This window comes from Eutrigla gurnardus, assembly GCF_963514095.1.
Source record: "Eutrigla gurnardus genome assembly, chromosome: 24".
NCBI classification, from domain to species: Eukaryota; Metazoa; Chordata; class Actinopteri; order Perciformes; family Triglidae; genus Eutrigla; species Eutrigla gurnardus.
In genome coordinates, this window is record NC_139935.1 from 3756642 (window position 1) to 3773257 (window position 16616).

Below are 16616 nucleotides of genomic sequence, written 5' to 3' on the forward strand. Positions count from 1 at the left end.
GTGGGGTTTCGGTCTAAAGGGACTCTCTCTCCAGAGGATTTGCTGACAGAAGGAATTCTGGTCCAGATTGTTTTGAGGGTGGTTTTCTGACGGACCACTCTGCTTTCCCCCCTTGTGCTGCCGCCACACCGCCTGGCTGTCTTTCCTTTTCCGTCAATTTTGCTGACGCTCAGCAGAACTCCCCCCTCCACCCTCCACCCCCCTCCATCAGGTGCTGCACTACACCAGAGATAGCAACACAGAATGGGCCTCAACATACAGCATGGAGCTCCGACTGCACTGATATTAAATTTAAAAAAAGAAGAAAAAGCAGGACGTTCAATAAAAGTGGCAAAAAAAAAAGAAACTCCCTCAGGATAAATACCAGACAGATAAAGCAAATATATTTCAACAAAGCAATATTACACACAGAACGCATTAGTGCACGTACATTAAACTATCTTAAGTACTCCAGTGTCACGGAGGAAGAGACGAAAATACATTCCAATGCAACACAACGGGCGACGGATAACCTTCAGCGGGAAGGACTCGCCGCCGCTCCTCACTGGCGTTACAAAGCGCTGCACTCGACCTCCCCGAACGCAGCGCCGCGTGTGGAAATGCAGTGAAAACACAAAAAGTTGGAATCCGTCAGTCAGTCGAGTGAATCTCTGTTGACTTGATTAAAATATGGTCCTTTAAAGTGGGTATAATAACGATGATAACACTATTTGCATTACAGTGATGTCAATCAATCAGACTTGCTTATGAAACGACCTAAAAACAGCAATTTACTGTCCGCTTCCCCAAAAGTGTACGCATGTAAGCTGTGTACCGGATGAATGACCTTGTCTCATTTAAATTACACGAGTGGCGTTCCCATTCTACAGATAATCCACTTGAAAAACAGCTAAACAGCGTGAGTGACAAGGCAGCTTTGCAAAATCCATATTTCCATATCTGGGTTGTGACACCTATCAAATCCAACTTAAAAACTTGGGAGGATATCTGGAATGAGCTCCTTTAATCCCAGTCATAAAAAATAAAAAAAAAAACAGATTTTTTTTTGTTCCTCGATCGCAACAGATGAGCTGCTTTACTGATTTCCAATACTGAAACCAACCGGAGTAAACGAGATCACATGATCAGATAAGATCATGATTATTGATCCCCAGCGGGGGGGGGGGGGAGTCAGTGAAATGACATTTAATTCACACAAAGAGGTACAGTAAATTGTCTTTGATATCACCGTGATTTAAATAGAGTGGATTGACATTTTTGGGGGATTTGCTTTCTCGCCGAGCGCCAGATAATAAGCTTCCTTTAACGTCGTCGGAGGTGATTTTAGCATCCGAATCCCCACGTGAGAGGAAGTCATGGAGCCTGACCACGCAGCCTGGATCGCAATATATAAACAATGCTGATTATGGTTGTTTTAATAAATATACAACGGCCATCAGCCCAACACCTGCTTAAGAACAAGCCTCAGGATTGGTCGAGTAGAACCAGGTGACTCGAGCACCTGCTGTGCAGAAAAGAAGAAAGAAAGAATGGTTTTACTCTCACTATTGATTACGTTCCATCGTTTCAGGAAATATCTCGTACATTCATCGTCACCTCTCGGCTCGTTATCCCAGCCTGTCGAGGATCACCTAACACTGCTTCGCCACCACTTAGACACCTCCGATTGGCCTCTCAGCTCTTAGTGCTTTTTCGTCAAGATATCTTGAGGTACTGTACAATTCGCAAACGCTTTCCTGAGTTTGGTTTGATGCGTTTGCTCGTTTTGCAGACACTGGGGGGGGGGGGGTCAGAAGAGATGCGAGTCGGGGGCCCAGACTACTGCCGCCCCAGCCGATTGACCGCCCATCTCTGGTTCTTCAGACTTAAAGCTCTTAATAATCATCAGCTCATGCCATGAATGTAGATTGTGAGGCAAATTAACAATGAAGGGAAAATCAGAAAAAGCACCACTCCAGGCACTTGGATAGCCAACTAAATCTGGAGAACAAGAACACAACGATGTATATATATATATATACACAGACACTGGGGCGTCTCTTCTGAAGCCGACTTGCTTGCAATGTGTAAACAATGCCTGGCTCTCCGGAGTGTCGAGCGTCCAAATTAAAACTCTCCCTCGTTAAACTGCCAGTGGTCTCGTGAAGCGGGTCTCTCATGTGAAACCGGCTCGTGAGAACTCAGCGGGCTCGCGTTGGCCTTCTGCGTGCCTTTCCCTCCGGCACAATACTTCTGCCCTGAGGGGAGGAATTGTGGATGTCTCTTTTTCTCAAGGGCGGAATCTATCTTTTCACTGGCTGCAGCCGAACATTTTGTTCCACTCAGTGTAAGTGTCAATCTCTTTCTGTGATATACTGGCTTGGAATTTACAAAAGACACTCTCAAAGTCCTGGTAGGTGAGGGGCCTGACCTGTCCCCTGGGCATCATACCCGACATGTCCATGCCCTGTGCAGTGACGTGCAGCAGACCCACGAGGGCCTCCTGGCAGAGTCTGGCCAGGTCCAGTCCGGAGAAACCCTCGGTACGCTGGACCAGCAGCGCCAGCTCCTCCTCGCTCAGGCAGTACTTGTGCTGAGACTGAGCCAGGAGCTGGCCCACGATGTGGTGTCGGGCCGCCGCGTCCGGCAAGGGCACCAGGACCCTCCGAGCAAAGTACCTGCGCAGCCCCTCGTCCATGTCCTGGGGCCTGCTGGTGGAGCAGACCACCAACACTTGGTTGCTTCCGTCCTCGCCGGAGCCCATGAGGAGTGAGTCCAGCTGGGCGAGGAGCTCCCCCTTCAGCTGGTTGATGGGGCTCTCTTCGCTGAGGTGGGCCGACAGCAGCATGTCCACCTCGCTGATGAACAGCACCGATGGCTGCCGGCAGCGCGCCACCAGGAAGGACGCTCGGATGATCTTCTCTCCCTCCGCCAGCCACTTGGTGGCCAGCGTGGAGCCGTTGAGCTGGAGGAACGGGGAGCCCAGCTGGCTGGCCAGGCAGCGGCCCAGCAACGTCCTGCCACTGCCCCGGGGGCCAAACAGCAGCACGCAAGGCGGGGACGGCCCTAAACTGCTGAACATGTCCGGACGCAGGATGGGCCACAGGACCTCCTCCTTCAGGGTCGCCTTGGCCACTTCTAGTCCTGCGATGTCACACCAATCCACCGGGGGCCCCTGCTGAACGATTTCAGAGGTCACCATGTCTAGGAGGTGGGGGTCACTGGTCTTCAGCTGCTCTTCGGCAGGCCGGGAGGAGGAGGTGGATGAGGAGGAGGTAGGCCCTGGCGCCGAGTGGGAGAGGTGGAGACGGTGATCATCAGCACCTTGCTCACTGAGGGACGGGGAGGTGAAGCTGGTAAGGGAATCAGTAGAGCGGGAACCCCCCAGGGTGGAGGTGACATAGGCCGGGGGAGTCAGTGGACCACCTGTTGCCTGGCTGCTGTACTTCCTCTGCTCCGACGACATCGTGGACTGCTTCTGAGGATTAAAAGGTAAAGACGACTTTTCAGCACTTCTGTCAAATCCACCAGCACTATTGGAGCCTCCGTTTGCACTGCTGCTGTCAGCTATCCTGTACATGGGGCTCTCGGCCGAGCTCCGGGCCTGGCCATAACCAAAGTTACCATAAGCGGAGTCTAGCTCTCCTTGGCCGGTCATGTAGAAGGCTTTCCTCTTGAGTGAGTTGGAGGAGCTGCCGTTGAGAGGCGTGGGGGCGATCGGGGTCAGGTTGTGGCTCTGGTACGGGTATCCAGGTAAAGCGGAAGAGGGGGGAAGGGGTGTCGGTGCAGCGATGCCTGAGGGGAGGTATGAGGACGGAGGCGGCGCTCCCCCGGGGCTGTAGCCTGGCCCGACTGAGCTCTGAGCTGGGTAGCCTGCTGGGGGGTAATTATAACTAGACAAGTTGGGGGAGCCGCCGTTGTAAGCTGGGACTAAAGTGGGGTGGGAGGGCGGCGGAGGGGGCGGCTGCAGGAGCCCAGAGCTGTGCAGCGGGGAGGGGAGTGCCGGGGCGGGGGCCGACTGGGAGCTGTAACTACTGTGCAGGTAGGAGCTGCTGTATGGGGGGCCGTATTCCTGAGAGGGCATGGAGGAGGAGTGGAGGGCGGTGGCCGTGTGGCTCCCACAGCTGCTGGAGTAGCTGGGCTCGCTCAGGGTGCTGGAGGCCAGGCCCGGGGAGCTGCACATGCCAGACACCACCTCTGAGGCCGCCGCCACCCCTCCCTTTCTGATGGACACCCCCTCCGGGATGCAGCTCATGGGGTAGACGCCTTCCTGCCAGGGCTCCGATTCCCCTTTGCGTCCGTTCATCACCCCGGGGCCCTCGGGGTAGGAGCCCGGCATCTCCAGAATACCGGAATACTTCTCGGCGTACTTCTTGAGGAGGTTGGAGGCGGTGAGGGCCGAGATGTCGTCATTGGCCCAGGCGTACTGGTAGGTGGCGGAGCGCTGCAGGTGGCCGGGCACCGCCCTGTAGGCCTCAGCCTTGTGGGCTGGCGAGCGCGTGGTGGAGGAGATGTCGAAGTGCTGTTCGGCCCACTGGCTGTGCTCGGGGGTCCACTGCATCTTTAGGCCTGAGGAAACGGAGACAACGGAAACCGTCAACACACGACCAATCATTAACAGTTCAAATGACACCTTTAAAAAGCCTGGGATGGAGGGCGGACATTAACGGGGTGGTATGTTTGGGGTTTTAATCGTTAATTTCCACAGATCATGAGGAGGACTGCTGGTTACGGCGGCCTGATGCACCCCGGCCCGGCCAATAAGACGGAGGCAGCGAGGGTCACGGCATAATCCCCGGCTTGTCTGAGGTGCTGGAGATGGGTTTGAAAACGCGCCTGGCTGAGTCCACCACAAAGCAACACACACACACACACACACACACACACACACACACACCCCTCCGCTCACGGCGCTTTCATCAAACACGCTCAGACACACAGGCATTTAGAAACACACACACACACACACGGCGGTATGCAGCGACCCAGACGGACGAGCGAACACGAGCACGCACACAGCGGCTGTAGTGAGCAATGAATTACAACACATTGTGTCTCAAGCTCAGTTCCTGTCTGCACAGCTCCACCTTGACCTCCTCTCTCTCCGCCGCTCTCTTTACCTTCCTGTCTCTCTTCTTCATGCCGTCTTATCTCCCTCCCAGTCTCTCTCTCTCCCTCTCTTTTGTATTATTGTCCTCCATTTTCCACCTCCCATCCTGCATCTTTATTTCTCTTTATTCTGACTCCTTCCATTTCGATACCTCTCCTTTTCATTGCCTTCCTTGGCGGCCACCCCTCCTCTTATTTACTCCCTCTGTGCTCCCCTCCTCCTCCTCCTCCCTCCTTGCTCCATCTCATCTCAGACACACTCACCTGACTCTCCCCTTTATTGCCTCAGGAGGCTGGAGAGCCACTGTTTCCTTTAATCCCAGCCAATGCCATCTGCAAACACTGACAGTCACACGGCGACTCTGTGGCGTTATCAAAGCCGCCGGCGCCATCAAAGGCTGGACGGGGCGCAATCACACGGCAAGCCGCGCGGCAGATTGAACCCCCTCCCCTGTTTGATTTGACTCGCACACAAATAAAGGATAATATCGGTGTCATTTAGGCTGCTTCCCCCGACTTATTGACTGGCTGCAGTTGCATGTTGAGACGCACAGTCGGGGGTCTGGCTCCAGAATGGCTTTATGTGTGTTTTTTGTGCTCGTGTGTGGGGAGAACGCACAATGACATCCATTCATGGAGAAGCAAATCCTCCCTTCCTCCCATCCATTTATGCTCCTGCAAACACAGAAAAAAAAAAAAAAGGCATGTCCACGTTCACACCGGCTTGCTCTATTTTTTGCGAAGGCCCAGTGTTTGTTTGGTAACATCACAGAGAGGGAGGGGGGAATCCCCAGACTCCCATTTCCTCTCTGATTCTCCTCTCTAGCCGTCTCTCGGCAGACGCCACCGGCTAATTAGCAGAATGGCGATCTGCTAATTGTGTTAATTTACAACATTTTAGCCGAGGGGAGTCTAGCGAGGGCTGGCGAGCCTGTCACCCTCCCGGTGTAGCGAGCAGGGGACGCCTGGCACAAAGAGGGAACTTTTGTATTAGCTGGGAGGCTCCTTTAAATATTGAGAATATATTAAAAATAAGCAGCACTCTAAAGGGCAGCATTTCAAGGAGAAAACTACAGGAACGCTGGACAAAATCAGAGAGCTTGAGGCTAATAGAGAGCGTCCCTTCTGGTATCACGTTTTGATCCAGTGTGATTTGCACCATGAATATATATATAACTGTTGCAATCCTATCTAATCACTCTTGTTGTTCTCCCTAACACCATGTAATCCTATCACAGTCCAACTTAAATAAATGAATAATTAATAACGGCATTAATGAGGATTCTGGTCTCATAGCGGCAGCCTAAATCAAACATAGTTTAAGAGCTTTAAAAGTTCTCACGGCTGTATTCTCATGTTTGATCCGTAGCCAGAAGCAAAACGCTGCTTTGGCAGCGCACATGAAATCTCTATTATTTCTACATTAGCTCATTAATAGATAATCTGTAGCAGGGGAAAGGGAGGAGAAAGGCTCTCAGGCAGACTCAGACATCGGGATCTGCCTGTTCCCGGTCTCTCGTCTTGGAGGTCTGCAGACGGAGCCAGACTGACGCAGGGTCAGTCTGTCTCCTGATGCTGCAGCGGAGCGCACATGTTCACACATCATTTCATGTAGCATGAAGTAATCTCCCATTCTGTAATCTAATTCTGTTATGCCAACGATGTCGTCAGGTACTTCACCTTGGTCTTTAAGCGGAGGCTTCTGCATGTGCATTAGCGATAATGCGATGTTGCTATAAGTAAGGTTATATATTTGAGGGGGAAGCAGGAAGGAAAAAGCAGCAAATAAAAGGAACGTCGTGCATCACAGGCGCTCTTCCCTCCCAGAGTTTTGACACTCCATCAAGCTGCGATGTGTCCTCCATTTAAAGAAACATGGATCTTTCTAATTCCATCATTAATAAAGATAACATATATAAAAGAGTGTGTCAGCCTCCATCAGGGCTTTCATCTCGTCTGTAATGAGGTTAATGCAGAGACGCAGTGATTACCCCGGCAATGCAAATGAAGGCCAAATGATAACTTGCACTATTTAAATAAGGTAATAGCGATTACTCTACGTTATTCAAATGAGGACGGATACTTTGAACTGAGCGCTTTGAACTCGCTTCTCCTTCTCCAAAAAAAACATATGAAAGGGATGGAGGGGGGATTGACTTTGGATTCGTTCGCTGCGTATCCTCTAATTCAATGTGATGTAAACCAAGGGCAACCGGCGGAGCAAAGTCACATGACGTGGTGGCGCAGGGCGGGCGGCGTCCACTGGGGACTTTTTTTAAACATACCTTTAACGTCATTGGGAAAATCCTTGAATTCACTGTGTAACTAAAAAAAACACAAATATCCATTATGGCGTTTTTCTCTGGATATTAATTAAAAAAACAAGCATTCTGAATAGAAAAAAGCTTCCAAGGTCCTTTTTCTTGTCTTAAAATATGAAAAGAATCCGGTGCAGCCCATCTTGGCCGAGCTTTAATACTAAAATGTTGTGGTTTCCTCACACGCCTGGACAAATGCTTTCCATTCAGTCATTATTTTCTGCTTGCGGCGCCTCGATGCGGCCTCGTTTGAGTCCCTCCACAACCCTGCAAGGGTTTTAAGGCCGCTGGCATTTGGACGGACACAAGTGTGAGAGTAAAACAGCAAAGTGTGTGTTGGAGAGAGAGAGAGAGAGAAAGAGAGAGAGAGCACTCGGCTGAAACAACATCCAACAGAAATCGTCCGCAACCTTCTGAAGCGTCAAGTCTGCCGCCGCTTTCCCCCTCTTCCTCTTCTTCTCTGCCTCCACATAGAGCAGCCTAATCATTCTCATTACACTCTGCGTCCATCTGCATCAACAGAGCTGCCTATTACCGAGCATGCATGTGTGTGTGCAGTAAACAGCTCTTTAGAGAGAGCTAATGAGCTCTTTTAAGTCCGTCCGCTGTGTGATTCTGCAAGCGGGGTGTCAGAGCAAACTGCCTATTTTGGTAACGTCATAATTAAGCCGAGTCTGTAAATAGAGACGCGCACGTGACCCCGCCGTGCACGCGCCCGTGCCCTTCTTTGTCTTTTCTAACGTAAACAGACACCGAAGACCTTCAAAAACAAACCCAACATGTCTGGGAAAAAAAAATGAAAAAAAATGAAAAAATCTGCCACTGGAGGAGAAGCTGTGTGACAAGCGATAACTTCATCAGAAGAGTTTTCACACACCACCGGGGAAATCTAACCAAACCCTTATCACACACACCAGAGGGCATCTTTTAACCTCTAAATCACTGCACACACACACACACACACACACACACACACACACACACACACACACACACACACACACACACAACTGTAGGTAGCTTTCATTTTACGAGTGTGTGTGTGTTGTGTTTGACAACCTCCGGACCACCTTGTTAATGAGTCCAGCACACTGTGACTAAGCCACGGGCTACGCTGTATTGGCACACAACCTGCAGCAGAGAGTCAAATAATGTGATTAGGTCCTCCAAAAGGCAATTAATTATGAAATTAGTCATGAGCTGGTGTCACACACACACACACACACACACACACACACACACACACACACACACACACACAGCAATCACAACTCTGTCCCTGCGCTCATCTGTAACACGTCGTCTTCAGAGCAACAGTAGCAGGAAAGCTAATTCTCAACATTGATTTGTTAAATCAAAAATTAATTATTAAATACATCTAAACTGTTAATTAAAAATACATTCTGAGACAGTTTCACAAAATATCCAAGGATTTTATTAGACAGCTAACAATCGTTTTTTAGCAGGTTTAGGCTAGCTTAGCCACCGCTAACCTGCTATCAATTTGTTGCGGCTACTATTAAATCACATTAATATAATCAATCTCAACATGAATCTCACAATATACAAAATATATTTGAATTTCAAAATAAAGTGTATTTTCTGAAAGATTATAATAATTTCTTTGTTTGACTGTAAAACTGAAAACCTAATTTGACGTTCGGTCTCCAAATAAAATGTAATTATTAACCAAAAATGAATGAAAAATGAGAAATGAATTCCTCTTTTCTCCCACTGCCAGACCTCTCCTCTGAAAACCACCACCAAGTCCGAATCTTTGAAGGCGTCGTATTCACGCTCAGCCACCAGCTCGCCATTACAACAACTAACTAAGACTCGCAACAACAACAACAACAACAACACATAAGGGAGTAAACAGAGTGAGTTCAAAGTCTAGACGGCGAGCAGTGACCGGGAGAGATGAGCTGTCACTAACTCAAAGCCTGGGAAAGGGGGAGGGGGAGCGAGCGCTGTAAAGATGACAGCTCAGAGCTGCGATATAAGGATATTTGACAAATGACAGCATCTTTAAAAAAAAAATAAATAAATAAAGAATCCAAATCAAATATTCATTGTAATCTGTGATCTTTGACCTCGCGGGAAGTTTTCCGCTGCTCCGACCATCAAACTTTGAAAGGTCTTTGTGGAGGAAAAGCTTTGAGAAATTTCATTCTGGTATGTAAATGTTAAAAATATTAGGGTATATTTAATGACTCTAAATTTAGCTCGCAGGAGAAAATCAGAGTAGAACGTCGGACTAAATTCCAGAGGCATATCATCCCCTGCCAGCCAGTATCAGATCTTCCTTGGAGCTGTATAAATTGACACTGTCTAAATTTCCTTTCAGCAGACAGCCTATTGAATGGGCGGGTTAAATGGGTAGGGCGCAGTTAAACAAATGCTCCGGATCAAGGAAATTGTGCGTGGCTTCTTTTGTCATTCAGAGAGGAAATTGAGAGATATTCGGCGGGGGCTCGGAGCCGCTAACGCATGGCATTCATCTATAATGCACTCGGCCTGTCCGTCAGCTACTCCATTTCCTGTGACTAGCGCGGCGTGCCTAATCACCCGGCTCGACGCTTGGTTCCTTCCTCAAAGACACACACACACACACACACACACTTGCATGGAAACATCAGGCCCGCTGAGGCAAACAGATTATTATTATCAGGGGAACCAAACATCTGTAAAGACTCGGGGAACATGTCCGTCATCAGTGGGCAGGAAGAGACGACGACTTTAGCCGAGTGACACGTCGTTACAGACTTAACTAAATCACACGCTGCCGCTCCGCTTCAACATCAGGGTGGACCCCAGATATGATGCCTATGACGATATGTAAATCATATTCAGCTCGTCATTCAAGGCTTATTACTGTATCTTCAGCATAAATACACAGCAAGTATGTTCATGAGGAATTACTGCGTTTATTAATTAAGATCTATGAAGCAATTATTGACTTAATAAAGCTGTTTGTAACAACCTATAACATAAGAATTAATTAAAGGTTGTTACTAACGGCTTTATGAATATTATGATCTATAAACTGTAATAAACAATTAGCTGATTAGGACATGAGTGGTGGCTTATAAAGCCTTAATAAAATGTGTCTTATTATGGATTAATAAGTTGTTATTTCTGGCTTCATTAAGTTAATAAATCATATATAATTCATATTTTGAATCTATTAAGATTAACTAACAATGACAGCTTAATAAAGCCAATAGCAACCACTTATATGACCTCAATGATTGTAGACTAAAGCTTTATAAGTTGTAACTAATGGCTTTCTTGAGTGATATCACTGATCAATTAACATTAATGAACAATGTATTAACTTATTAAAGCCGTAAGATCTCTATTTTACACAATCTTTATACGGTACACTTAATATAAAGTTAATAAATGGTAACTAATTCCACATTAAGTGAATTAATCATTTATTAGTTTATTATTTCATGTTACTTAAGTCTTTACTATGATAATGAATGCTTGTTAATTGCTATTATTGATCTATTAACATTAATACAACTCTTAGAAATCATTCCCTATTAAAGTGGTGTTACTAATGGTTCTATAAGTTCATATATTCATTCATATTGGTTAAAACTTTATCAACAAACATTTCAGTACTAATGTGTGGCTGAAACGGACGGATGGAGTGAATAAGTTGTAACGTTGCGTAACCACGGCTACATCTTCATCATCTACATTCCTTAGAAACGGCCTCCTACCTGAGGTGTGCCTCTCAGGTTGCCACGGGCCACGTACCGCCAATACCCCCGTGACGCCCGGATCCATACCTGTGAACCACCACCACTTTGTTTACCTGTGTGCTCGGTAATTAAAATGGATTTCTGAAAGCAGGCCTAATCCTTTTAGAAATGACATCGACCCGGCTCCCGACGCACAAAAGCGGCGGTGTAACTTTTCCCCTTCCTCCCCCCTGGCGTGGAGGACGCTCCTCCCCGACGGAAACTTTTCAAAGTCCTGGACATAAAGGACGTCATCTGGGGCCGGGGGGGGAGGTGGCAGGTGGAGATAATAGAGAGGGAGCCTCTAACCTCGCCTAAAGCTGTCTGTCTTCGTAAATAAAATGAGATAATTATTGAGTGAACAACATTATACGCCGACGACGCACTCTTTCTTCTGCCCCCCTCCTGCCGGCGCAGTTGTAAATCTCAACAAACACGGTGCTTTTGGACATTAAGTGCTCGCTAAGCACAGTGGATGCATCATATTTCAAGAGCAGGCGTTGTGTGGGTGAGGAGCTGGGGAAAATGGAGTGTAATGGTTATCCATTATCTTATACGGCAACGGCGGCAATGATCATTTTCAAGTGACTCATTTCTGCAAGTACTTATCTATTGGCCACTTCGACAGAAGACTTTGATGGCTAATCCAAAACAACTATTCAGAGGTCATTTACTGCGGCGGCGCCGAGACACTCCGCACAAGAGAACGCTCCAGCCTCCCTCATTATTCAAATACAATCCTCGGCAAGATCCACATCACAAACAGCGGCGCCGCAGCCCCGGAGTGGGCGATTACCTGCGCAGCACACTCCGGCCCCGAGTGGAGACATTAACAATGCATCAACAAATGAATATATCACAATCCAAAGTAAAGGGAGATATTTGTGGCGGGAATTAAATAGCGATAGCGCCGGCGTATTAACATATCAATGACGCCACTTGTGGAGACGCTTCAGTCGTGTCTGCCGGAGAACTTTCATATTGTTCAATGGCGTGCTATTATTCTGGGGTGTGTATTTTAAGAAGTGTGGGTGTGATGTTTGTTTGTGTGTGTGTGTGTGTGTGTGTGTGTGTGTGGTATCGGCTCCACATGAATGGTTACTTAACACCACACTGATTTCCCCTCAGCAGTTAGAGGAAAACCAGCCGATGCTCAATGATGCATCACTATGTTTGTTGCCGCCAGGCTGTGTGTGTGGCTGTGTGTGTGTGTGTGTGTGTGTGTGTGTGTGTGTGTGTGTGTGTGTGTGTGTGTGTGTGTGTGTGTGTGTGTTATCACCGCTGGCACGTATACAGACAACCCAGGAGTGACTGCCGGAGTGTCACCATCTGTGGATGCATTTATGTCTGTCTACGCTGGGTCGTGTGTGTGTGTTTACTTACGTGTGTGTGTGTGTGTGTGTGTGTGTGTGTGTGTGTGTGTGTGTGTGTGTGTGTGGAGTCAGACGGTAGACGGGGCCACGGCTCCGTACTTTACTTCTAACTGACTAAACTCTGTGCCAAACTACACTATAAAACTGTCCGTGTGTTTCCCAAGGACTTTCCAGATGTAAAATATTATTCTAGTGTTCTTCATAACAAGTAGCGGGCTAAACGTTAGGAGTGGGCTAAGTTAGATAGCTGGCTAGCTAGCCGAGCTAACGGCCGAGAGACTGTGACGTTTTAAATGGATAAATATTATAATATATAGTTTTTATCAAAAACTGATTTGTCCGTACAGATTTCTCCTGAAATAAAGTCCCATGGTGAACACCAGAAGGGGCATGGCTTAGCCCCTCTATAAAAACATAATAAAGTCGTATTTTAAACTGGTAATTCCTGAATGAAAAGGCAGATTTTAAAGCAGTCGACTGGTTAAGATGCATTTTTGCAGCGCATGAAACGCTCGGCGAGCGAGCCAAGATTAGAGTTCAGCAGCGGTTGGTGGAGATTAACGCCCCGCCGCGAGTGGTGCACGTGCGGAGGTGTGTGTGTGTGTGTGTGTGGATTACTGAAGAGGCCCTGGCTGGGATAACCTCTACCCCCAACCTGGCAACCTGCAGGACGCTCCACGCCGCGCGCTTCACGCCTCAAATCCTGCACACTTCATGCCGATTCTGCCAAATGTGAAAAGGTGATGGATTTATGTATAAATAAAGTTATTCAATCACGCGACAGTTTGTCTCTGCTTACAATAAGTTTGGAGATATCTTAATGTCAGCAGAACATAGAGGACGCCGTGATGACAGGAGAGGTGAGAGACGGTCGCTTGAGGTCACAGCTTCTCCACCGATGGCGTCTACGAGCGCCAACGCCACGCTGAGTCATCAGGACGCCGTCGGCGCTGTCAGATGCTCACTCGCCGCGTGAACGGCGCCTCAACACCTGGACGCCGCAGCGCGCGCTCAGGTGTGACGTGAAGCCCATCTTTAAATCCACTGCGGCTCGCATTATGCTGGAATTCACACAGGTTGTCTAAACAGTCAAACAGCGGATCAATACGCCCATCGATCGGTGGCATCGAGACTGAACTGCTTGTGTCGAGGGGGCAGCAGGTTCTCACTAGAGCTCTCGAGGCTGCCGGCTGCACACACTCCTTTACTGAGAGAACATATATGTTATATATATCCAGCTGAGGATCTGGTGCGGTACACAAGACAAATATTTTACAGATTTATGAACACACACTTGTGTGTTTCCACTCGAGCAGAGTTTCCTTGGGACTCTTCCACGCCGACACAACGGCGTTCAGCTCATACGAGCAGATTCGGGTCCTGTCTGCTGGAGTCGGAGCGGTCTGCCAGCAGTTTGTCTCAAAGTGAGGGCATCCAGTCAGCTCCGGCAGCTGAATATCAAGCTGTCTGCCGCCGCGTCTCCTCGGCGCTCGACTGACACAGTCGATAGCTCTGCATTATTCATGGGGACGGCGGGGCCGATGAGATGGCCTCTCACTGAGGGCTGGATTTCAACAGTCCCAAACTTTACAGGGGCTGGCGGACGCGTGACACCTTCAACAACTGCTTATCGTCAGCGAAAAAAAAAAATGACAACGTGAGGCGAGTGAAAGGGCACGCGACTGTAAAGGGAGGCTGGCGCTTTTAAATTCGCAAGCGGACTCAAAGGCAAATTTGTGGGTTTTGCATGAGACTGTAAGTCTGACATGATGGTTTTGAAGACAACGCGATGTCGGGGCGCCTTTTGAATTAAGTGGAACGCAGCTAAAATAGCCCCACTCTGACAAATAAAGTACATATTATGACTCCCTTGTCAGCTCCTCTTGTTTGCTATCAAGTCAATAAACACGGGTCACAAAGTTAACATGAAAACCTGAAGCGTCTCTTTGCGCTAATAAAAAGAAAACAAATCATAATTTCAAATGTTGCTCATCCGTGTTTGCTGATTTCCATTACACAGACATCAATTAGCTCAACTAAAAAAACAAGAAAGGGGAGGGGGGAAATAGACAGTTATTTGGAGTAAATCAAACAAGACGCAAAGAGAACCAGAGGCGATGGCAAAAACAACGTCAGGCTGCTTGATATCAGATCTCGGAGGAGAAATTTGATGGGCACCGATGAGCAGAAGGCATCTCAGGAGAATTGGACAGAGGAGAGATTTAATGTGATCATAGGGGACGCTCATCTTTCAGTGAACGGGGTAATAATGAGCAATCAATAACGTCCTTAACAGAGTTAGAGCGAGTGGCTGACAGCAGATGTAAGGCTCCGGCTAACAGCCGACGTCTGATCTCACATTACCACTCTGGATGTGGGTTTAAACACGCACACGCACGGATACGCGTGCACACCGGCATATGGGCCGCCACACCGACATACGGACACACATGTCCTCATCACACACACACACACACACACACACTCTCCTCAGGTGACATCCACCGGCGTCGTGTCATTGTCTGCCGATCGATAGCTGTAATCACATTCACAGGCGTGAACACGGCCGTCGCTCCGTGCTGTGAACGCCTCACTTTTATCTACAGACGGTTAAAATCAACATGTCTATCAGCTGGTAATAAAACATGCAGTATTTATTTAGATTACTGCTCTTTAGTAGTAGTTTTTAGAATTTAGTTTCGCTTTGAAATTCGCATGAAAGTTATATTTTCATTTTTTTTTTTTTAAGTATGTAGATCAGGAAAGTTTAATTTTCTATTTTCAGGCGTGGCCGTGCTTAGATCTCGATATCATGAGTCATGTGACCTTGGGTGTAATTTCTCGCTGTTGACCCAAGAGGCCAGCGTATGTACTACAGTCTACCTGTCAATAAGCAAACACCTGGAACATTCCTGGCTAAGCATATTGATGTTTGGATCAGGGAGTGCGGCATACATAATAAATGTTACAGCGACTATGGCGTCCAACATACATACAATGCATTTCCCCCACAGTTCTGCCTGAACTGGAGTTCTGAAAAGATAAAGACAAGGACCTTGATGACAGTGTGTGTGTGTGTGTGTGCTTTCACATATTTTCAGTGTAATATTTCTCCCAGCAGCCGCGGTTAGAAACTCTTGTTTTGGCTCTCACTATAAATAATTGCAGCTTTATTACTGCAGGGCGTAGCTCCAAGCCCCGAGGCGAACACACGATCAGGACTTGTTTTCTCACCCGGACAAGAAACGAGCTGCCGGATCCCAGAGAGATGGACGATGGGGTTCAAGGATGGAACTCCGCAGTACCGATGTTTGTGATTGGTCGACGGGGCGGTGACACGAGATGAGGAGTGACTCTGCTGTCCTGTTGGATCGGGAACCTTATTCCAAGTCCCTGCAGAGAGATGAGTCACGGCCGAGGAAGCAGCCCATGTTCTCTTCATTTTTTTCATGCAGTCATTTTCCGCATTTTTGTTAATTTGTTCGCACTCGGCGCGACCAAAAAACAAACTCACATAACCCCAAACACGCCTTGGTTTTGTAAACAACATCATGCTGTTTGCTTGGTGCTCCGACCCTCGCCAACAACTTGTACTAACAGCTGACCAAATGTATCGGAGGGCGTCTCCTAGCAACAGTGAAGCGCTCCGGCGCTACAGGCAAATCTGAAATCACAACACGTGTTGCCATATTGTGTCACTTCTAATGGCTTCAACTTCAAACAAGGCTGCGGATATAAAAATAAGTCAGATTCTGCGTTTTTACACCGGCCTCATGGCGGCGTTAGCCTCGCCGCTCATCAGGTTGTTAGACGCGCCGAAGACGCCGCAATCTGGGCCCCCTTATCTTACCGGTCAACACAAGGCCTAATCACCATACTGTAAGGACAAAACACACTCACACAAAACAGGAAGTGCGGCAACGCCGGCGAAGTGGACGAATCGAGTTGCTGACGTTACACAAGCGAAATCATTAGTGGCGTCCATATAGGGGAAGAAGAAGCACGGCGCCACGGGAGGACGGAGTTGCTTCAGTCGGTGTCGAATAATAAGGATAAGAAACGAGGAAGTGGTAAACTTCTCG

At 48.0% G+C, this 16616-nt stretch overlaps 1 protein-coding gene across 6 annotated transcripts in view; it reads right to left on the reverse strand.

The window, feature by feature from the left end:
• Nucleotides 1-233: 233 nt before the first annotated feature.
• LOC311010194 (fidgetin-like) overlaps nucleotides 234-16616 on the reverse strand; it is a 72969-nt gene continuing 56586 nt past the window's right edge. For 5 of the 6 annotated variants that reach the window (XM_084004780.1, XM_084004784.1, XM_084004783.1 and 2 more), the window contains one exon: nucleotides 234-4548. In XM_084004780.1, the coding sequence (XP_083860906.1) occupies nucleotides 2291-4548 (2258 nt within the window). In that variant the 3' untranslated portion in view covers nucleotides 234-2290. Of the gene's footprint in view, nucleotides 4549-11140; nucleotides 11204-16616 lie in introns of those variants that run through there. The other variant, XM_084004785.1, reaches the window with a different exon arrangement.